The sequence below is a fragment of the Bison bison genome, unplaced genomic scaffold (genome assembly GCF_000754665.1).
Source record: "Bison bison bison isolate TAMUID 2011002044 unplaced genomic scaffold, Bison_UMD1.0 scf7180017864526, whole genome shotgun sequence".
NCBI lineage: Eukaryota > Metazoa > Chordata > Mammalia > Artiodactyla > Bovidae > Bison > Bison bison.
Window position 1 is genome coordinate 4,041,892 of NW_011495077.1, and position 23,718 is coordinate 4,065,609.

General features: G+C 43.8%; 1 protein-coding gene across 3 annotated transcripts in view; it reads left to right on the top strand.

The window, feature by feature from the left end:
* The window catches only part of ADPGK (ADP-dependent glucokinase), a 33,456-nt gene extending 10,124 nt beyond the window's left edge, over positions 1–23,332 (top strand). The window contains exons 3-7 of one of the 3 annotated variants that reach the window (XM_010831378.1): positions 2,292–2,354; positions 11,125–11,245; positions 15,518–15,714; positions 16,334–16,432; positions 21,734–23,332. In XM_010831378.1, the coding sequence (XP_010829680.1) occupies positions 2,292–2,354; positions 11,125–11,245; positions 15,518–15,714; positions 16,334–16,432; positions 21,734–22,288 (1,035 nt within the window). In that variant the 3' untranslated portion in view covers positions 22,289–23,332. The remainder of the gene's footprint in view (positions 1–2,291; positions 2,355–11,124; positions 11,246–15,517; positions 15,715–16,333; positions 16,433–21,733) is intronic. The other 2 variants (XM_010831379.1, XM_010831380.1) reach the window with 2 other exon arrangements.
* The last annotated feature ends 386 nt before the right edge of the window (positions 23,333–23,718 follow it).

Genomic DNA, 23,718 nt, shown 5'->3' on the forward strand with positions numbered 1-23,718 from the left:
TCCTAATCACTGGACTACCAGGGAACTCCCAAGATTCTGTCTTTTATGAAATAGTCTTGAAAGTTCTAACAAGATGGCAAATCTCCTGCTTAAAAGTCTTTAAGATTGTAGTATCTAAAATACCAATTTGCTTTCTGTTTAGTCTCTTTGGCCTTTTGTTTCATAATGCAGACATTTTTTCTACAGAAATTTTATCTATCTTTTACATCATCAAAATTATTTCTTAACATTGTAAAACCTAAAATGTGTTATTTATCTTCCACTAGTGTGACACTTCATTTGGTACTTTGTCAAACTCCCTTAAACTATAAGGCAGATGGACTGATAAACAGCAGTTAATAATAACTATTAAATGAAAACTCTAAAATCCATTACATGGAATCTTAATGTTTCCCTGGAATTTCTAGTAAATTCTTCTAACCATCAGAGTTAAATGGCCTTTAAACATGTTAAAAGGCCAGATTTCAGCCTGTGTATCACAGCGTTTCAAATTTATCTATAGAAAGCCATCACTGTCCCGTCTGAGCCCAGTGATACGTCAGCACAAAACTTGGTTGGACTAAAAGTGTTGTTGAGCATCTAGAATTGAGTTGTTTAGTCTGTGCCTCTTCATGGGGCTAGGGACTAGAGAGGTAAGCTGATAGCATTCAGTCCTCCCAGACAGGGCTGTTGATGCATTTTCTCAGCTTACATAATAGAGCATCAGAGCTTTACTTCCTGTTTGTCAGGTTTCCAGAGCATGTGAATCCATCCTTAGAACAAAGGAATACTAGAATTCTCTGCTCTTCTCCTTTAGTCCTCAGCTGAGAGATGGGGTGTGTCATCTTTTAGAACCCATTACCTTTCCTGATGCATCAGTGTGTGTTTCTTCCTTTCTCAAAATCTAGCAGCAGTTACTGAGCACTTACTGTAAGAAGACAGTCCTTGCCCTGAAGGAGCTAGACATGTCCCCAGATGACACTAGCTCACGAGGACAAGGGCTGTAGTGGATGTCTGTTCTGAGTCTAGAGGTGGCAAGAAGCAAAGGATCCGTAATCCTCTCTAGAAGGAGGATTGTGGAGATGGAGGTGACCATAGGAAAAGGGCAACAGAAAGCAGTACAGAAGAGGTGACGTTACAGCTGATATTTGAAAAGTGATCCCTGACCAGTGAATGAGAAAGGGGAGGCATCCTAGTCAAAGCAGCAGCATGTGCTTAAAGGCATAGACACAGAGAGGAAGGCTTGGAGAGCTATAGACAGGTAGAAGCGGAAAGGAAAGCAAGGGACAGATAAAGACCCGTGTACTTCACTTAAGAGTTGGATTTTAAAACTGATTCAAGAAGATACATGTATCCCAGTGTTCACAGCAGCATTATTGATAGTTGCCAGGATAAGGAAGCAGCCTTAAGTGTCCATCAACAGATAAAGATGTGTGTGTGCACGTGCATGCATGTAATAGAATATTACTCAGCCCTGAAAAAGAATGAGATTTTGCCATTGTAGCAACATGAATGGACTTGGAGGGGATTGTGCTTAGTGAAATAAAGTCCGAGAAAGACAAATACTATATGTTATCACTTAGATATGTGGAATCTAAAAAATACAACAAACTAGTGAATATAACAAAAAAGAAACAGAATCACAGATAAAGAGAACAAACTAGTGGTTATCAGTGAGGAGAGGAAAAGGGGGAAGGGGCAATACAGGGGTAGGGGATTAAGAGGTACAAACTGTCAGGTATAAAATAAGCTATGGGGATATATTGTACAATATGGGGAATATAGAAAATATAATAACTATAAATGGGATATAACTTTGAAAAGATGTGAATCACTACATTGTACCATTGTAACTTGTATATCAAATATATATCAGGAAAAAAAATGGAGAGTTTTAGATCATTGTAGTATCGGATGATTTTCAGGAGGAGACTGACATAGTCATACACTCATTTTAGAAGGATCACAGTGCAGAAGATAAAGTCTGTCCATACTTGTATTTCCTTTTGTTTCATTTATCTGTTCTGGCTGCCTGGAAGCTCAAAGCCAAGGTTGATCTACAGTTAAGGCAATTATACTGTTTTCCAAAGGTAGCAATTTGGTTTTTTTTTTCACCTTTCCTTATAACTCATTGTCTCCTCATCTGTGGAGTTAATGTTTTTATTAACCCCATCTGTGTGTACTTGTTGTAAAGTCACCTCAAATTTTTTTGGGGGGAAAATGGAGTATAATTAAATAAATCAAAACATTATTAAGCTTGAGTAGCATAGTTATGTTAAAAAACTGCCTAATAACCTTGAACTGTCTTACAGCACTATGTAGGAGGAAATGCAGCTTTAATTGGACAGAAGTTTGCAGCCAACTCAGATTTAAAGGTAAGTCAGATTCCCAGATTAAAGCCTATGTCCTTCACTAGTATTTCAGTAATTTTAGAGGCAATACTGAGTACCTGCCCATTCCTTAATTCAATTTGCTTGGGATTCTTGTTAGGAATAGAGTCATTGAAGGAGAGGAGCGGTAGCTAATGATTCCTGAGTGTTTACTGCATGTCTGATGTTGTCTCCAGTGTGTGACGTAGATTACCTCATTTAATTCCTTTAATAACCTATAAGGTCATAGGTACTGTTGTTGGTACTGTTATTGTCGTGCTTTCTATGTGAAGCTTGAGGCATAGAGAAGTTTACAGCTAGAACAATTGTATTAAACAAATAGAACAGTTGTAACCTCAGACCCCAGAGTCCATGCCCTCGAGTACCTTACCATGTAGTCATTAAGAGCGTGTGGGCTCTGGAGTCAGTGCCTGAGGCTGGGGACTGTGCAGTGATGAGAGAAGACTTAGTTGGCTGATTCTTGAGGCTGGATCCGGAGTGTTAAAAACAAAGGCCACTGGATGGGGGTTGTTAGGGTCGTGTCTTCAAGTCTTAAACCATTTGGTTTAAGTAGAATTAAAATTACTGCTATTTTCAAAATAGCTTCTGAGTAAGAAGTTCTTTTGCTGGAAGTGGAATAGGTCCAAGAGGGAAAGCCAACAAGGAGGTTATTGCTGTTGTCTTATAAAAGCAATCATTTTACAGCAAGACCACAGCACTAGCCTCCTTGCTGACTTTGGCTCGAGTAGCCAGAAGAAGAGAAACATGTCTGTCTAAAGCCTAGTGGAATCACTTGGTGATAGACCATATGTAGGGACAAAGAAGGTAAGTTTAACGGAGATGGTTCTGAAGTAAATGAACTTGAGAAGTGCAGAATAGATGTGACTACTGACGATGGAGAGAGGGAACCATCAACAGTTCTTAGGGGTGCAGAATCAAAAGTGCAGAGACGGACCCAGAAACACAGATAAATGATCAACAGTGTGAGGGGACAAAATTCATATGGACCCACAGTGTACACCAAGGGATGGATGTGCTTAGATATAGAGAGCATATTAAAGTGTGGACATTCACATTTTTATAAGGATTAAAATTTTAATAAAAGATTAGAGTGGGAAATTTTTTTAAGAGTCATTATCTTTATAGATAGTAATAAACTCCCAAACAAAGAATATTAGAAGTTCCAGAGCTGGTCTTTAGAAGTATTGTCAGCTAATGGATGAAAGAGAAGATCAATCATAAGCTCAATGGAAAGAACCCAGGCCCTTTGCATCAGAATCCTGGGCATTTGGGCCCTGAAAAGAACACCCTCTTGACCCTGAGAAGTAATTTAATTCTGTCCCTGGAAGTTCTAGGTTAGATGTTCCTTTTAGTATTTCCTCCTCTGAGACCAGTATTTGCTCTTGGTCACTGGGGAAGCTGGGCCTGAGACCAGTCCAACTGGAAAGTATTCTGGTAAGAAAAAGGGGAAGGAAAAAAAAAAAAGAGCCTGACCTTAATAAAAGATTGAGGGGAAGAAAAGGGTATCTTTTACTCCTTCATCAGATTGTTATGATCTTCACTATAATCTGATGGGTTTAGGTATTACCATCCTTTTAAAGAAAGGAGGTCCAGAGAGGTTAAGTAATGTGCCCAGGGTCACCCAGCTGATGCTGGGTGATAAAATAATAAAGCCAGGATTCAAACACCAGGCTCTGCCTTGACCTCACCACCCTATACTGCTGTCTCAGATTCAATTTAACTTGCTGAAATGCCTCTCAACATAACCAAGTGATCATCTAAAAACAACCACAGATTAGGGAGAAGGAAATGGCAACCCACTCCAGTATTCTTGCCTAGAGAATTCCGTGGACAGAGGAGCCTGGTGGGCTGCTGTCCATCGGGTTACACAGAGTCGGACATGACTGAAGCGACTTAGCATGCATGCATGCAGTGGAGAAGGAAATGGCAACCCACTCCAGTATTCTTGCCTGGAGAATCTCAGGGACAGAGGAGCCTGGTGGTGTGCAGACTACCGGGTTGCACAGTCAGACACGACTGAAGCGACTTAGCAGCAGCAGCAGCAGCAGCATTTTCCATAGGTAATAATAATCATTAACATTTTCATAGTTCTTACTGTTTCCCAGGCACTGTCGTAAGTGCTTTACTTTATATTAACCTATTTGATCCTCAAAAAGCTCTTGAGGGAAGTCTATTATTATCCGCATTTTGTAGATAGGAAAAATGAGGCATGAAGAAGTTAAAACTGTTCAAGGTCACATACCTAGTAAGGAGTGGAGCTGGAATTTGAACCCAAGCCGTCTAGCTCCAGAGTCCATGTTGTTTCCAAGCAAACTATGTTGTGTCTCAGAAATAGACCCTGGTGGATATAATAAAGGCAGATGTTATGGAATGGTGAAATAGAAGCCAGATAGCAGAAGAGAACAGTGTCTTAACGAAATATATTTTGGAATTTAGCCAAGAAGGAGATGTTGGATCTTGTCAGATGCTGCTTCTGCATCTGTTGAGATGATTGTGTGGTTTTTGCTTTTTACTTTGGTAAATGGTAATTACCCTGATTTTTCAAATGTCAAACGAACCATGTATCCCAGAATAAACCTCACTTGCTTCTGATGTATTACCCTTTTTATATATTATTGGATTCAGTTTACTTACATTTTATTTAAAATTTTTACATCAATTTCCCTGGGGGATATTGATCTGTATTTTTCTTTTCTCATATGTCTGTCTGATTTTAATATGGGTAATACTGACCTAATAGAATGAATTGGGGAGTATTTTGATTTTTTTTTAAAAGTGTTTGTGTAGAACTCACCAGTGAAGCCCTCCAGGCATAAAGTTTTTCTGCTCTTTGGTTGGTTTTTAGTGTTTTATTTTTCCATTTCACTTTGTTGTTTTTTGGGGAGGGGGGGTTAAAAAATTTTATTGGAGTATAGTTTATTTGCAGTGTGGTGTTAGTTTCAGGTGTACGACAAAGTATATCAGTTACACATATATTTACTATTTTTTTGAATTCTTTTCCCATGTAGAGGCCTGAAGTTTTTGATGTGGGAAGGTGTTTAATGATTTGATAAAAGGAAATTCAGATTATCTACTTCTTGAGTGTGCTTTGGTAGTTTTGTCTTTCAGGAAATGTGTCCATTTCATCTAAATTGTTGAATTTATTGACTTGAAGTTAATCATAATGTTCTTTTACTCCTTTAAGTCTGTGGAATGTGTAGTGATGTTCTGTCTTTCCTGAAACTGGTAATTTATATCTTTTTCTTTTTCCTTTTCCTTGATAAGTTTGGCTATTGGTTTATCAATTTTATTGATCTTTCCAATAAATAAAGAGCTTTCAGTTTCATTGATTTTTTTTCTTTTTTTTCTTTTCTATTTCATTGGTTTCTATTTGTTTTTAATTTAACTTTCATTTTTTAGTTTCTTAAAGTCGTGGCTAAGGTCACTGATTTGAGAACTTCCTTTGTTTTCTGATGCAGGGTGTTTAGTGCTGTAAACGTCCCCTTAAGTGCTGTTTTAGCTCTATCCCCCAGATTTTGATTCTTTGTTTTTATTTTCATTCAATCCAGATGCTTTCTGATTTCCCTTTGATTTCTTGAGATGAGGTATTTAATAGCCTATCTTGTGGAATACTTAGAAGTGGTATTTAGTTTCTAAATACTGAGAGGGTTTCACATATCTGTATATTATTGATTTCTATTTTAATGCCGTTGTGATCAGAGAACACGCTTTTCTGACTCCTGTTAAATTTATGGAGACTTTTATGACCGTGCAGATAGTGTGCCTTGGTGAGCCCTTGGGTAGAGTGTTCCATCAGTGTCAGTTAGGCCAAGTCGATTGATTTCAAGTCTCCTGTAGTCTTCTGATTTTCAGTCTACTTGATTTATCTACTATTGAGAGAGAGAGATTGGCATCTCCCACAATAATTATGGACTTGTCTGTTTCCCTTGAAGTTCTGTGACTTTTTGGTTCATGTGTTTTTCAGCCTCTTTTTAGATGCATAACTGTAGAATTGTTTCATCCCTTTATGGACTGACTTTTTTTTTTTTTATCATTACCAGGGATAAAGAAAATAATTTCATAATATTCTTTGTTCTCTAATCAATTTTGATTAAAATAGCCTTTCCAGTTTCAATTAGTGTCATCGTGATGTATCTTTTCCCGTTCATCTGCTTTTAACCTGTTTGTGTCTGTATATTTAGAATGTGTTTCTTGTAAGGCAGCGTACAGTTGAGGCTGGATTTGTAGCGCACTCTGACATTCCTTATCTTTTTTTCTGGCTGCACTAGGCCTTTGTGGCTGTGCTCGGGCCTTCTCTAGTTGCTGCGGGGAGGGGCTGCTCTCCTGCGGTGCCCAGGCTTCTCTTGTTGCAGAGCAAGGGCTCCAGGGGCGCGGGCTCATTAGTTGTGGTGCATAGGCTTAGTGGTCCCTCAGCATGGGGGATCTCCTACCAGGGATCAAACCCACGTCCTCTGCATTGGCAGGCAGAGTCCTAACCACTGGACCATCAGGGAAGGCCTTCCTGCCTTTTAATTGGGGCATTTAGACCATTTTCATTTAGTGTCGTTGTTGTATCAGGTTAAATTTAAGTCTCACAGCTTGCTTCTTGTTTTCTTCCTGGTTGATTTAGGATTACTGATGTACATTTTTAGGTTATCACAGTCTGCTTTGAAGTGATATTATTAAACCACCAGATAGAGTTTAAGAACTTTACAGTAGTGTGCCTTCATTTTTCCCCTCCAGTCTCTATACTGTTGTCGGCATATATGTTCCTTCAAGACAGACTAGTCATCTCACACTATGCTGTTAATACTTTTCTTCAAATAGTTAATTGTCTTTAAAGACAGTTAAATAATAAAAAGATCTTACGTGCTTACACAGCGTACCATTCCTGGCATTCTTTATTTGTGTGTTTAGATTAGTATTTCCATCTGGTATTTTCCGTCTGCCTGAAGGATTTCCTTTCTTGTAGTACAGGTCTGCTGGTGATGAATTCTTTCAGATTCTGTATATCTCATTGTTGTTCAGTCAGTAAGTCCTGTCTGATTCTTTATGACTCCATGGACTGCAGCACCCAGGCTTCCCTGTCCTTCACTATCTCCTGGAGTTTGCTCAGACTCACGCGCATTGAGTCGGTGATGCCACCCAATCATCTCATCCTCTGTCGTCCCCTTCTTCTCCTGCCCTCAATCTTTCCCAGCATCAGGTAGCCAAAGTATTGGAGCTTCAGCATCAGTGCTTCCAATGAATATTCAGGATTGATTTCCTTTAGAATTAGCTGGTTTGATTTCCTTGGTGTCCAAGGGACTCTCAAGAGTATTCTCCAGCACAACAGTTCAAAAGCATCAATTCTTCAGCACTCTGCTTTTTCTTTATGGTCCAACTCTCACATCTGTACATGACTACTAGAAAAACCATAGCTTTGACTGTACGGACCTTTGTCAGCAAAGTGATGTCTCTGCTTTTTAATATGCTGTCTAGGTTGGTCATAGCTTTTCTTCCAAGGAGCAAGCGTCTTTTAACTTCATGGCTGCAGTCACCATCCACATTGATTTTGGAGCCCAAGAATATAAAATCTGACACTGTTTCTACTTTTGCCCCATCTATTTGCAATGAAGTGATAGGACCGGATGTCATGGTCATAGTTTTTTGAATGTTGAGTTTTAAGCCAACTTTTTCACTCTCATCTTTCACCTTCATCAAGAGGCTCTTTAGTTCCTCTCTGCTTTCTGCCATAGGGGTGGTGTCATCTGCATATCTGAGGTTATTGATACTTCTCCCAGCCTCTTGGTTCCTGCTTGTGATTCATCCAGCCCAGCATTTCTCATGATGTACTCTGCATAGATGTTAAATAAGCACGGTGACAATATACAGCCTTCATGTCCTCCTTTCCCAATTTTGAGCCAGTCCGTTGTTCCATGTCTGGTTCTAACTGTTGCTTCTTGACCTGAATACAGGTTTCTCAGAAGGCAGATAAGGTGGTCTGGTATTCCCATCTCTTTAAGATTATTGTGATCCACACAGTCAAAGGCTTTAGAGTAGTCAATGAGCCAGATGTTTATCTGAAATTCTTTTGCTTTATCTATGATCCAGCGGACACTGACAGTTTGATCTCTGTTTCCTGTGCCTGTTCTAAATCTGGAATTTGGAATTTCTTGGTCCATCCACTGTTGAAGCCTAGCTTGAAGGATTTTGAGCATTACTTTGCTAGCATGTGAAATGAGCACAATTGTATGGTAGTTTGAACATTCTTTGGCATTGCATTTCTTTGGGGTTGGAATGAAAACTGACCTTTTCTGGTCCTGTGGCCACTGCTGAGTTTTCCAAATCTGCTGGCATATTGAGTGCAGCACTTGAACAGCATCATTTTAGGATTTGAAATAGCTAATCTGAAATGTTGTCACCTCCACTAGCTTTGTTCGTAGTGATGCTTCCTAAGGCCCACTTGACTTCACACTCCAGGATGTCTGGCTCTCAGTGAATGACCACACCATCGTGGTTATCCAGGTTGTTAAGATCTTTTTTGTGTAGTTCTTCTGTGTATTCTTGCCACCTCTTATTAATAGCTGCTTCTTCTGTTAGGTCCTTGCCATTTCTATCCTTTATTGTACCCATCTTTGCATGAAATATTCCCTTGGTATCTCCAGTTTTCTTGAAGAGATCACTAGTCTTTCTCATTCTGTTGTTTTCCTCAATTTCTCTGCATTGTTCAGTTAAGAAGGCTTTCTTAACTCTCCTTGCTCTTCTCTGGAACTCTGCATTCAGATGGGTGTATCTTTCCGTTTCTGCTTTTCCTTTCACTTTTCTTCTTTCCTCAGCTATTTGTAAGGCCTCCTCATACAACCCTTTTGGCTTCTTGCGTTTTTTCTGTGGGCTGGTTTTGGTCACCACCTCCTGTGCAGTGTTATAAACCTCCGTCCACAGCTCTTCAGGCACTCTGTCTACCAGATCTAATCCCTTGACTCTCTGTGTCACCTCCACTGTATAATCATACGGGATTTGATTTAGGTCATACCCGAATGGTCTAGTGGTTCTGCCTACTTTCTACAATTTAAGTCTGAATTTTGCAATAAGGAGCTGATGATCTGAGTCACAGTCAGCTCCAGGTCTTGTTTTTACTGACTGTATAGGGCTTCTCCATCTTCAACTGTAAAGAATAAAATCAGTCTGATTTTGGTATTGACCATCTATACATCTGAACATTCCTTTGGGCTCATTTGCAGAGGGATTTGTAGGGCTCACTCAGTTTTTTTCTGTTTCATAGGTATCACTGTCCTTGTTGCCCAGTGCCCAAATGTTCTGAAAACCGTTGTTTCATGTATTTTATCTGTTTTGTTGTTATTGTTTCAGGCAGGAGGGTAAATCTGGCCCTTGTTGTCTCACCTTGGAAGCCGAAATTCTAGCCAATAATTAGAGAAAATAAATAAAATTACAGGGGTGAGACTTTTCAGATTTGGCAAACAGCAGACATGTGTCAAGGAGAGGGAGATGTATTTTTGCCCAGTAGCTGGGATTTCTTAGATACATGAAAATGCCTCTGTACAAACAAGTGATTAATTAGCAAGTAAAAATACTTTTGGAAACTTCTGGTGGGGCATATTAAACCTGAAATGATGACGATCATCTCTGAGGACTTTCCTTTGATTCCTGGTCCAAGCCTTCATGCTTCAGTGGTTTTGAGTCTGGCCTGGTCATGAGTGGGGCCAGAGCTGGCATGGCAGAAACAGCAGAAGGTGTGAAATGGCTTCTAGAAGGAACTTCCAGGAAGAGGCCCAGGTTGGAGTTGAAGAAAATATTTTTTGAAAGTTGCAGCATACCTCCCCCCAAACTTAATGAACTGAAGTGCTCTTTAATTCTTCTGCTGGGAAGTCTGTCCTGTTTACAAGGCAGCGAAGTGTAGTAGGGAGCCTGCCCCTACAAGTTAGGTCACTGGTTGATTGGAGTCTTGTGACCCTGAGGTTCTTTTCTATACTGTGTACAAGTCAACCAGTTGCTTTTGTCTGGCAGCTTTGAGCAGACAGCACCCAGTATCTCTTTGCTTACATAGGATGTGAGTCAGTAAAGAAAGGAAAGTGAGGTACAGTGCATCTTAGTCTTCTCAGGCTGCCCTGATGACAAAATGCAGTAGACGAGGTGACTTGAACTGCAGAAATTCGTTTTCTCACAGTTCTGGAGATTGGACAGCCCCAGGATCACAGTTGCAGGAGGGGCTAGTTCCTGGCGAGCATTCTCTTTCCAGCTTGCAGACTGCTGCCTGCCTCTGTGTCCTCAGAGGGCCTTTCTTTAATGGATGTAGTGGAGAAAGAGCAGTTTCTCTCCCCCTTTTCTTCTAAGGCTGCCAGTCCGATTGGTTTAGGAACCCACCCATATGACCTCATTTACCTCCTGAAAACCCTTTCCAGTATCATCACATTGACAGTTAGACTTCGACATGGAAACCAGGGGGGCGGGGGTAGGGGCGGGGAACAAACATTCAGCCCCTAACAGAGTGCCTGGGATTCAGCAGACACACAAGTGCCCGTGTAACACACGTGGATGCTTGACAAGGGTCTTTTGCCAGCTTCTCATTTCCAGGTACTTTGTGTCCATACCCTCCAGGCCTGCACCCTGGTAGGAGCTCTTCCAGTCCATACCTCCAAACCAGAAGCTTTCAGAATTGGATTTGGAGTCCAGTGGTTTTTGTTGAAAAAAATGAAAGTGCTGGATGTACCTTACTGAACAGATTTCACGGGAAGGGGGCAGATCTCCTGATAGACTTGATATTGCTTGTCTCCAGGTTCTTCTTTGTGGTCCAGTTGGTCCAAAGCTGCATGAGCTCCTTGATGACAATGTATTTGTCCCACCAGAGTCATTGCAGGAAGTGGATGAGTTCCACCTCATTTTAGAGTATCAAGCAGGTAAGAGGAAATGAGTAAGTAATGGCGTAAGCCTGGTCAGAAGGCTGTGTGTTGTCAGGTTTGGGGTATGAATGCGCTAGAAATGTTTCTTTGTAAATTGGCAGGGCCCTGTTCTTGCCTTACCACACGTTTCCTGGTCCCTGGTCCTATGGAGCTGATACAGGCCTTTGTCTCAAGGGAGAGTAATGGAGAGTATTACAACACTGAATAAAGTTCCCAGGTCCTCAAGTATGATTGATCTGAACCCAAGAGAAATCAGGTGGTAGGAGAGCAGGCACCTTAAATGAAAATGTGTGAAACACATGTATATAAAGTTTTCCTTCATTACAAAGAAAAGAGAAGGGCAGGTAACATCTCTGAGCTCTGTGCTGGGTTCTGCCCTCGGCCTTGCTGGCAAGCTGTTCCAGGCTGCTCAGGATTAATTCCAGGCCTCTGGCAAACTTCCTTTGAAGGATTTTCCTTTCCTTTGGGTGCATTAGTGGAAGCGTTTTATATTTAACAACACATACTATTTCCCATTATATAATGTTGCAAGATTTAGAATTCCAAATTCACCCCATCCTACCCTACCCCGACTAGATTTTATATGTTAAACAGAACACAGATCTGATTTCTGAGAGATCCTAAATACCAGAATGTGTTTTAATTGCTTGAGTCCATGTATTTGCTGTTGTGTCTTTCCTGTGCACAGAACTCTTGAATTTTCGATTTATCACATTGTTAACTCAAGTTAAAGATTTAAGCAACTAAATAGACTAATGGTACCTTAAAGCAGTGCTTAGTTGATAAGCATTAGCCAAGTGCTTCCAAGTCTGATGCTTAAGAAGCTCTTACCTACTAGAGTAATTGACTTTAAGATATAAAATATAGTGCATCTTAAAAATTACGCCTTCCTCCAAGTACAAAAAAAGAATTGTTTCTGTTTCTCTTTTGGATGCTTAGTAGAATTGAGGGGGTTAGGAAGGGCAGAGTCTGAAAATTAGAGCCAGAATGTTGGACTGGGCAGTTCCCATCTGCACAGTTTTTGAGTTTCTCTCAGTTTTCATGGGTGAGCAGAGTAATGGCTTTCAGTGCCTGAAGGTGGTGGTGAGCAGTGAACTGCTTCAGCGAAAGGCATGAGTCAGTCTGTTGACTGGAAGGGTCTAGAGCGGCTGAAGGTGTGCCTTTGGGGCGCTGCTGCCGCTGCTGCTAGTTCCACGTCCGTCTCGTGTTCGCTTTGTTGGTGCTCCCTTCGGAACCTGTGGTCCCTGTTCCAGTCATCGTCCCTGGTGATGACGGAGTGGAGAGAACTAGCACCAAGCCTTTGGTGTATTTGACCGCTGTGCCTTGTATGTGGTAAAGAAGACAGCACAGCTTATCTTGAGAAGAAGTTGTTTCCATCCTTGGGTTTACAAGCTTCCCACTTTGGTTTTTCTTTTCCGTGCCTTATTTCTTAGTACTAAGCAGTGGCCTTCCAGTTAGCTCAGTGTGAAGTTGCATTTTCATCAGCCTCTGGAGGAAACCTAGTCTGGTGGCAGCAGCCCTCAGGTCAGCTCTCTCAACATAAATCCATCCCCAGCGCCTCTAACCTAGATGGGTAAATTCCCAGAGGGCATTTGTCAACATTTGTCCCTTCTCTCCTACCAGACCTCCTCGGAGAAGCTTATTTTCAGGCTTTGGGCCAGTGAGTCACTGCATTGGTTTTGCTGACTTACTGGCTGAAGGGCAGGATCATAAACTGAGAGAAGGGATCACTTAAGGAAATAAATTCAAAACCTAGAAAAGAAGGGCATGGACTTTTATCACAGGCTCACCCTGTCTGCGTTTCAGTCATTTTGCTTCTCGAGCCACTCCATCAGGCCTGTGGAAACTGCAGTGGTCAGCTCTCCACACCCCTCCTTGTCTTTGTCTTGCGGAAACATGTTTGTTTCTGCCTCCCTCTCCTTTCTGCTGAGGAGATTCGTTTGTTTTGAATGCTGTGTGGCTCTTCTCTCCTAGGTTGGGTTAGATCGTGCTTCTGCACACTTTCAGTCTGAGTAGCAGTTCCAGGTCTTGTCCTGCAGAGAATACCGGTGTTGCGTGTGTTTGCCATTGTACAGAATCGTGTTGGTTTAGGACGCACACCCCTATCGTTTGTTGTGGGCACCTGAGTCATGGGTCTGTCCTCGTCTTCACTGTTCCTGTTCTGATTTCGGTCTTGCAGCTGAATGCCAGGTGTGGTGTGAGGCAGTAAAAGTGTGTTGGTAAAAGAAGACACGGGCCCCTTCCCCAACCCACACATCACTACAGGAGATGGACTCTTGAATAAATGATGGCACAGTCACGTGCCGAGTCCTCTAATACAGCAGTGGCCTGGGGGAGAAGGTGCTGGAATTGAGTCTGCTCGGAGGTGACAGTTCAGTGAGGCCCCCTGCACTGGGTCTTCAGAGATGAAGCAGAGGGGGAATGCTGCCATCAGCTCTGTGGATCACCATGGGGCATTTTCTTTGGACAAAGAATAAGATATGGGTGAGGAGTTAAGAAACGAATGTGGTGTTTTAACAAATATAACCATTACATCAGGTTTTAGGAAATTGGTGATGTTTTCTTTCCTGCTTTCATAGATTTTTATACATATGTCCCACATATAAAATGTTTTTCAGAGGAATGGATTCAGTAAAGCTGAACTCAGAGCAAGGGGAGGATGGCTGCCCCCCCCCCCCTCCCCCCCCCCAAAAAAAAAACACAGAGGCCCAGCGGAGGCAGGAAGGAAGCGGGGCGCTGACCCAGGGGACAGATCAGCCTGCAGCGTAGAGACCCTCTGCCAGGGTTAGTCTGCCTTGGGAAAAACTTTCTGAAGGAATAGCCAGTAAATGATGAAACCAATGAAAAACTAGGCTTCATCATATGGACTTCGGTTTTGTAAATGGGACAGATGCTTCACGTGGAAGGAAAGCTGTGTAAATGCGGGTCATAAATCATGCCAGTTTCTGGCAGCACCCCAGGCTGGGGGTGACTGCTTTCCCCTGGTGCTCAGGGGGACATGGCCTTAAGGAATTGCCTAGGCAGCCCTTAGGCTGAGTTTTGAGATTTTCAGGACTTTAAGGAGAGGAATGTGGGATCCTCATGGTGTGGCGCAGAGTGACCTTGGAAAAACCTTGTGCCCCACACGGCCCTCCCTTAGGACTCAGGCACCAGCACCCTCCCCTCGGGTGTGTGGCAGCTGTGTGTATGTGGGGTGGGGGGCATCTTAACTGGTACTTCACCACCTAACTGCACACCAGGATCTACAGGGGCTGCTGTCTGCACATTAAAAACTAGGTTCTGACTAGGCCGATGCTGAGAGGCACTCCTGTAGCTGCAGAGACTCCCAGCTACTGCTGCCCAGGACCCAGCTGGGGAGGGCCTGGCCTCCTCCTGCTTGGGTCAGATTAGTGAACACTGAGTGGGCAGGCTCTGCAGGGGGCCGTGACTGGGCTGTGGGAATCAAAGACACACAGTATTGAGTGGGGATGTGGCCCAAAGATGAGTAATGATACAGGTTTGAACACTAGATAAAACAGTAGAAAACTCAAAGCAAAGTGATAGATCATCAAACCGTGTAAAGGAAAACCACTGGATCCTCAGAGTAGCGGGAGCACACCTTGGGCTGAGCAGTCAGCAACCATTTAGGGAGGGAATAATGCGTGAACTTAAGTCTTTATTCCTTATTACTGTCATTATTCCACAGAAGCTTGCTCACAGGAGGCTGGAGCAGCCATTTACTCTTAGCTTCCAGATCAAATGCCCAGAAGTCACCATTGGGCAGCAGGGCTGGGGGCTGGGGTGTGGTCAGCCTGGCTCTTGGAATTCCAGCCTCCTTAGGTCCCAACGAAGTGACAGGTGCTAGGGCGCGCCCGTGAGGTGGAAGTTGCTTCAGGAAAAGCAGCCTGTCCTGCACGCAGGCCCACACGGTGTGCTGCACACTGGGGTTTGGGAGTCATGCTCTGGGTGGGGAGGGACCCGGGCTCCTGGGTATGAGGGCTGAGGGGACAGAACTTTCCTGGGACTCGAGGGGCATGACCCTGCCAGCCCTTGACAAAGGCACACAGCACCCATACTGTGTTTTTGTGGGGTTGGGGTTTCTGGTTTATTGCCAACCATGGTCCTGGCCGTGGCACTGTGCTCCCCTTAGGCCATGGCAGCTGGGGTTCACTCATCCAGAGGCCCGCCTGCCCCGAGCCAAGACTCCAGTGAGGTCCTGCCTTCCCCACACAGCTTGGAGACTCAAAGCTTCTTCCTTTTCTTCCCGTTGTGTTGACCGGGCTTTTCTAGGGGAGGAGTGGGACCAGTTAAAAGCTCCCCATGCCAACCGGTTCATCTTCTCCCACGACCTCTCCAACGGGGCCATGAATATGCTGGAGGTGTTTGTGTCTAGCCTGGAGGAGTTTCAGCCAGACCTTGTGGTCCTCTCTGGATTGCACATGATGGAGGGACAGAGCAAGGAGTTCCAGAGGAAGAGGCTCTTGGAGGTAATGGTGGCACTGTTACAGAATTTCACAGATGGCAGCTCATGTTTTCCTTCGGATTTCTGCCTCTCTCGGCCTCTGCAGCCTGCACTGCCTTGCCCTAGGTCCCAGCCTCCCGGGATAGGTCGTGGAGGCCAAGAAGCCTGCCTCCCACTCCAGCAGGGCACCTCACGGTGTTCTTCCAGGCGCAGGCGGCAGCTTGAGTAGGACAGGTCAGAACATCATCTTGCCTGAGCCTCTGCTTCCTGTGCTAAACCAAACATGGCTGCAGGCTGCAGTGTTTGTGGTCTGTGTCCTTCATGTTTTCCGTATCATCTCATTCACATCAGCGTGTTGCAGATTCACACAGCACTTGAAGCCGATTGCTCAGTTTAGGTCCCCAGGAAGAGGCTGGCTGTGTGAACGTTCAGGGGGGTTTCCCAGTGCACTCCAAGTCCTTAACCCCAGCGCCTCCCTGCAGAGCCTAGTTGTCCCTGTTGGGCAAAGCCTCCCTTGTCCACAGAGACTGTGGTCGCCCACGTAGCCAGGAGCTCTCATGAGGATGCACTGCCTCTTGGACCCATCCTTCCCTCTTGCCTGACTCCTTGTTTCTGATGGCAGTGCTCTTCTCTTGTCTCTGCAGGTCGTGACCTCCATTTCTGACATCCCTACGGGTGTTCCAGTTCACCTGGAGCTGGCCAGCATGACCAACAAGGAGCTCATGAGCACCATTGTGCACCAGGTAACCCACGGGCAGTACTCGGGGCTCAGTGTGCTGTGGGTGTCATCTCACCCAGACCCGGTCCACGAGATCCAAGTCAGGAGCCAGGACTGCCCTGGAGCAGGATCTCCTGCTAAGTTAGGAAGACGGCAGAGTTACTGATGGGTTCATTTAGTTCAGTTTAGCCAACTAAACTAAAAAGTCATGTCTGACTCTTTGTGACCCCATGAACTGTATAGCACGCCAGGCCTCCCTGTCCATCACCAACCCCTGGAGTTTACTTAAACTCATGTCCATTGAGTTGGTGATGCCATCCAACCACCTCATCCTCTGTCATCCCCTTCTCCTCCTGCCTTCAATCTTTCCCAGCATCAGGGTCTTTTCCAAGGAGTCAGTTCTTCACATCAGGTGGCCAAAGTATTGGAGCTTCAGCATCAATCCTTACAGTGAAGGACTGATTTCCTTCAGGATTGACTGGTTTGATCTTGCAGTCCCAGGGACTCTCAAGAGTCTTCTCCAACACCACAGTGCAAAAGCACTCAGCTTTCTTTATGGTGCAACTCCCACATCCATACATGACCACTGGAAAAACCATACCTTTGACTAGACAGTACCTTTGTTGGCAAAGTAATGTCTCTGCTTTTCAATATGCTATCTAGGTTGGTCATAGCTTTCCTTCCAAGGAGCAAGCATCTTTTAATTTCACGGCTGCAGTCACCATCTGCAGTGATTTTGGAGCCCAAAACAATAAAGCCTGTCACTGTTTTGTTTCCCCATCTCTTTGCCATAAAGTGATGGGACCAGATGCCATGATCTTATTTTTTTGAAAATGAGTTTTAAGCCAGCTTTTTCACTCTCCTTTTTCACTTTCATCAAGAGGCTCTTAAGTTCCTCTTTGTTTTCTGCCATAAGGGTGGTGGTATCTGCATATCTGAGGTTATTGATATTTCTCCCAGCAGTCTTGATCCCAGCTTGTGCTTCATCTAGCCTGGCATTTCACATGATGTACTCTACATAGAAGTTAAATAAGCAGGGTGACAATATACATCCTTGACGTACTTCTTTCCCAGTTTGGAACCAATCCATTGTTCCATATCTGGTTCTAACTGTTGCTTCTTGACCTGCATACAGATTTCTCAGGAGGCAAGTCAGGTGGTCTTGTATTCCCATCTCTTTCAGAATTTTCCATAGTTTACTGTGATCCACACAGTCAAAGGCTTTGGCGTAGTCAATAAAGCAGAAGTGGATGCTTTTCTGGAACTCTTTTGCTTTTTCTATGATCTAATGGATGTTGGCAATTTGATCTCTGGTTCCTCTGCCTTTTCTAAATCCAACTTGAACATCTGGAAGTTCATGGTTCAAGTACTGTTGAAGCCTGGCTTGGAGAATTTTGAGCATTACTTTGCTAGTGTGTGAGGTGAGTGCATTTGTGCAGTAGTTTGAACATTCTTTGGCATTCCCTTTCTCTGGAATTAGAATGAAAACTGACCTTTTCCAGTCCTGTGGCCACTGCTGAGTTTTCCAAATCTGCTGGCATATTGAGTGCAGCACTTCCACAGCATCATCTTTCAGGATTTGAAATAGGTCAGCTGGAATTCCATCACCTCCACTAGCTTTGTTTGTAGTGATGCTCCCTAAGGCCCACTTGACTTCGCACTCCAGGATGTCTGGCTCTAGGTGGGTGATCACACCATCATGTTTATCTGGGTCCTTAACATCTTTTTTGTATAGTTCTGTGTATTCTTGCCACCTCTTCTTAATATCTTCTGCTTCTGTTAGGTCCATACTGTTTCTGTCCTTTATTGTGCCCATCTTTGCATGAAATGTTCCCTTGGTATTTCTAGTTTTCTTGAAGAGATCTCTAGTCTTTCCCTTTCTATTGTTTTCCTCTATTTCTTTGCATTGATTACTTAAGAAGGCTTTCTTATCTCTCCTTGCTATTCTTTGGAATTCTGCATTCAGATGGGTATATCTTTCCTTTTCTTTGCCTTTCGCTTCTCTCCTTTTCACAGCTATTTGTAAGGCCTCCTCAGACAACCCTTTGCCTTTCTGTGTTTCTTTTTCTTGGGGGTGGTTTTGATCACAGCCTCCTATACAATGTCATGAACCTCTGTCCATAGTTCTTCAGGCACTCTATCAGATCTAATCTCTTGAATCTATTTGTCACTTCTACTGTATAATCATAAGGAATTTGATTTAGGTCATACCTGAATGGTCTGGTGGTTTTGCCTACTTTCTTCAATTTAAGTCTGAATTTTGCAATTAGGAGTTCAAGATCTAAGCCATAGTCAGCTCCCACTCTTGTTTTTGCTGACTGTATAGAGCCTCTCCATCTTTGGCTGCAATAACTATAATAAGTCTGATTTTGATGTGTTTCACGGGGTGTGTTACCAATGGGTTCGTAGTGTGTGTTTCTCCTTCTAGCATGGGGAGGTTGGAAGTGAATGCCTTTTGCAGTGGAACCCAAAGGAGAAAACCAAAAACCCAACCCTGGTGCTTTCAGTTGAACTTCAGGAAGCTCAGAGAAAGGAAATTTGGGGGACACTTCACTCCCTCGCCATCAGGCCCCCAGGTGTTCAGCCTTTGGACAGTAATAATGATCAGATAAATCCAAGAGTAGGATGCTTGAGAGCACAGATTTTGAAAACCAGGATTGGAATACCAGCTTTGCCTGCCACTCTCTAGTTCTGTGAACTTAGGCAGGTTAGTTAACCTCTTGTTTTTTAATGTCTTTCATGGGGTAATGTATGGTTCAAAAGTCACAAAATATTAAAAGATGCACAGTGAAATCTCCCTTCCTCCTGCCCTTGTACCCACTGTTAGTAACCTCCTTACGAGTTTTGTCTCATCCCTCCAGATTCATTGTGTGCATATATAAGCAAATGGGGAAGAGCCTTATAATTTCATCCCTCTTTATCCCAAAAGATAGCATAGCATACTGCATAGACAGTTGTGCACTTTGCTTTTTTCCACTGGATGCATTTTGGAGATGTTTTCTCTGTCATCACGTGGAGAGTCATCAGTCTCCCTGCTGCCACATGCGTAGAAGCAGCCGTGGTGCACACAGGGTCTTTAATGCCAGCCAGAGCCGAGTGTTTGGCTCACTGCCCTTTTCTGTTCCTACAGCGCTGCAGTGAGTAACCTTTTTTTTTTTTTTCAAAGTTCAAATATGAACCTTTAATTTAACTTTTTTTTTTTTTTAAACTTTACAATATTGTATTAGTTTTGCCAAATATAGAAATGAATCCGCCACAGGTATACCTGTGTTCCCCATCCTGAACCCTCCTCCCTCCTCCCTCCCCATACCCTCCCTCTGGGTCGTCCCCTTTTACATGAATTTAATTTGACCCATGACCAGGTACATGTGGATGATACATTCTCAGAAGTTGAACTGCTAGATTGGGGCGTAAAAAGCATTTGGCAGTTTGATCCTGCAAAGTTAGCATCCATGAGCACAGCACAGGTTTACTTCTACTTCTTTGCAGTGCTCTTATTTTTCCTGCTGAAACATGATTTTTATTTTTTTATTTTTTTTTCTTTTAATTAATTTTATTTTATTTTTAAACTTTACATAATTGTATTAGTTTTGCCAAATATCAAAATGAATCCACCACAGGTATACATGTGTTCCCCATCCTGAACCCTCCTCCCTCCTCCCTCCCCATACCATCCCTCTGGGTCGTCCCAGTGCACCAGCCCCAAGCATCCAGTATCGTGCATTGAACCTGGACTGGCATCTCGTTTCATACATGATATTTTACATGTTTCAATGCCATTCTCCCAAATCTTCCCACCCTCTCCTTCTCCCACAGAGTCCATAAGACTGTTCTATACATCAGTGTCTCTTTTGCTGTCTCGTATACAGGGTTATCGTTACCATCTTTCTAAATTCCATATATATGTGTTAGTATACTGTATTGGTGTTTTTCCTTCTGGCTTACTTCACTCTGTATAATAGGCTCCAGTTTCATCCACCTCATTAGAACTGATTCAAATGTATTCTTTTTAATGGCTGAGTAATACTCCATTGTGTATATGTACCACAGCTTTCTTATCCATTCATCTGCTGATGGACATCTAGGTTGTTTCCATGTCCTGGCTATTATAAACAGTGCTGCGATGAACATTGGGGTACATGTGTCTCTTTCCCTTCTGGTGAAACATGATTTTTAAATGTGCTTTCTTATCAGTCAAACATGTGAAAGGTGTTTAGGGCAGTTTTAGGCTCACAGCAGAAGTGAGCAGGATGTAGAGTTCCCGCATAGCTCTCGCACCCCCGCCCCCAGCCACAGCCTCCCCTGTCCGCAGATGGGATATTTGTCATAGTCAGTGAACCAACACTGGCAAGTCGTCGTCATGTAGAGCCCAGAGTTTACATTAGGGTTCACGCCTGGTGCTTTTCAGTATGATTTTTATTCATGTATTTCTCTTCCTTGAGGTTATTTTTTCACTTCTTTAAAAAGCCATCTTTGTTTCATTTTCTGCATAACTATCTACCTAACCTTTCTAAGCTTCAGTCCCCTTATCTGTAAGGTAGAGGCAACCCCTCCTTCCTTCAGAGCGTTACAGCAAGAAGTGAGTGAAATAGAGCCATTAGCGTGGCATCTGATATAGACCATACGGCAAACAGAAGTGCTGTTACATGAGCACCCCTGACTTTTATATAAATACACACAGGGCTCATCTCTCTTGCACAAACATTCACTTTATGCAAGTCCCTGCTCTGAGGAAGGAAGTGCTAAGTAAGAAAGATAGTGAGGTGGACATCGTGGTTCCCCTCAAAATAGAAGACTTGGCTCCTGTTCGGTGCCGTTTTCCACAGTGTTATTATCGTGTAACAGTCTTCCTAATCCACACCTGCTCAAAAGACTTAGATCTGACACGAGGCACTCTCCTGGCGACCCTGGCTGTGGGGTGGGCTCTTCTCCACTGTGCTGGTATAACACCTGCTGATGTTCGGGAACTGAGAGTCAGGCCCCATCAGTGGTGAGAAGCTCTGCTGCGTGTGCCGAGGCAGAGACTGGGCACTGTGGAAAGGAATCCAGAGTGCACACTCTGCTTTGTCCTCCAGCGTGTAACAGAAGGCTGGCTCTAATACAGCATCACTGCACCTTCCCGGTTACTGTGTGATATTGCGAGTGGAGATAGCTAGAGGTGTGAGAGCCAAGACAGTGACCTTGATCTGTCACTCAGTGCCTTCAGAGGCAGGGAAGGAAGGAAGATGGCCCTGCCTTCCCTCCTTGACTTCCGTCACTGGCCATGTCCTAGGAGGTTAGGCGCTAGGTGTCCATCAGAAAGAGACCCCCATTTTGTTTCTGTTAGCAGGTCTTTCCTGCCGTGACTTCCCTGGGGCTGAATGAACAGGAGCTGTTATTTCTCAGCCAGTCGGCATCTGGACCTCACTCTTCTCTTTCTTCCTGGAATGGTGTTCCTGATGTGGGCGTGGTCAGCGACATCCTCTTTTGGATCTTGAAGGAACATGGGAAAAGTGAAAGCAGAGCCTCCGACCTCAGCAGGATCCATTTCCACACGCTGGCCTACCACATCCTGGCGACTGTGGATGGACACTGGGCCAACCAGCTGGCTGCTGTGGCTGCAGGCGCCCGCGTGGCGGCGACACAGGCCTGCGCGACGGAGACCATAGACACCCGCCGCGTATCTCTGAAGGCACCCCACGAGTTCATGACCTCCCGTTTGGAGGCCGGCTCCAGGGTTGTGTTAAACCCAAATGAGCCAGTGGTCGAATGGCACAGGGAGGGCGTGTCCTTCCACTTCACACCAGTGTTGGTGTGTAAAGATCCTGTTCGAACTGTGGGCCTCGGAGATGCCATCTCAGCCGAAGGACTCTTCTATTCAGAAGTACACCCTCACTTGTAGGAAGGTTGTTGGGGTTATTTTTCTGATGAAGGAAAACTAGCCAACCTAAAAATGACAGGAATTCAGTGCTCTGGGAAATAGGATTGAGAATGTCAAAAACCATTTCTGTTGATCAAACTGAAAGACAGCCAAAGAAACAACAGCAGATTAAACTGTACCAGATACATTCCAGCCTTTTGACAATTACACAGAAACATTTCAGGTTTTAATCGCAATTCAGCTATCTACTAACAAGACTGGATTTTTGTTCTCGTTGTTTATTTTTATGTTGTGTGTTACAGGGGTAAAAACTTGATTCTCCAACCCCTTTTCAGGTATTTTAGGCCAGACTCCTTGCCCATGAGAGCATGTCAGTTGGAGAAAGCACTCCCTTCTTGCCCACCTCAGATGTGCATGCTCACTCACCCGTTCTCCCCGTCTCTGAAAGCCCAGTGTGAGTTCTTGCATTCTCTCAGCTCAGCACCCATGACAGGATCATAATTTCCATTCAGTGTTACAATGACAATATTCAGTGAATACGCCTTTTCAGTTTTCTGCTCCCAAATTAAGACAGAGCCACAGGTAAGGACAAAATAGCCCTCCTGTGTTTCAGAGAGACAGCAGAGGCTGGGTGCCTCGTGGAGCCCTTGAGGAAACCAGTCACTCTGCAGTTAGGGGCCTGGCTGGCCTGCAGGGTGGTGCTGTGAGCTAAAGGGCTGCACTTTCCTGCCCTGGCTCCTTAACTGTAGACTGGCTGGTCAGAGGCTGCTGTGCCTGGGCCCACCTTCATTGCCCAGCTCTGGACATGATTGCTATAGCAGAAGACTGATCTGTGTTCATTCTGATCCTTAAAGGAATTTTACTTTTACAACTGGAATCTGCTTCTGGGTGTATAACAGATCATGTATATTTTACAGTGATACATCACATCTGTTAAAGAGTTCAACCTCCTAAGAGCCCCAGGATCATAAATAAATTTGTCATATTACGTATTTATTTTTATAAATCGAGACTTCAGCGTGCTTTTAAATATATTAAAAACGATTTACATTTCTGGAATCCTAAGTCTGTCTGTGATTGATTTCATTTCTCCCATGATTCTGGAGCCAGCTAAAATGTAAATCATTTTGATCTTGACTTGTGACTTACATGTTCCTCTGCTGTTGAGGTGTTTGATTATCTTGTCTTCCCCATCACATTGAGTCTGAGCTGTAGGTCTGTCCTCTGGTTTAAAGTGACATACTAGTCTCAAGCAGTCAAGCCAATATGACCCAGTAATTTGAAAATGTGTGTGAAGAGCCATCTCGATTTGTTCAGAGAACACTGGGAACACGTGTCAACTGGTGGCAGGCCTTCTTGGGTCAGGGGTAATCATTCATGCTGGGCTCACAGCAGCAGCTTCTGGAATCTCAAAGCCACCTCGCGTTCTCAATTTATGACCTTCCCTCCTG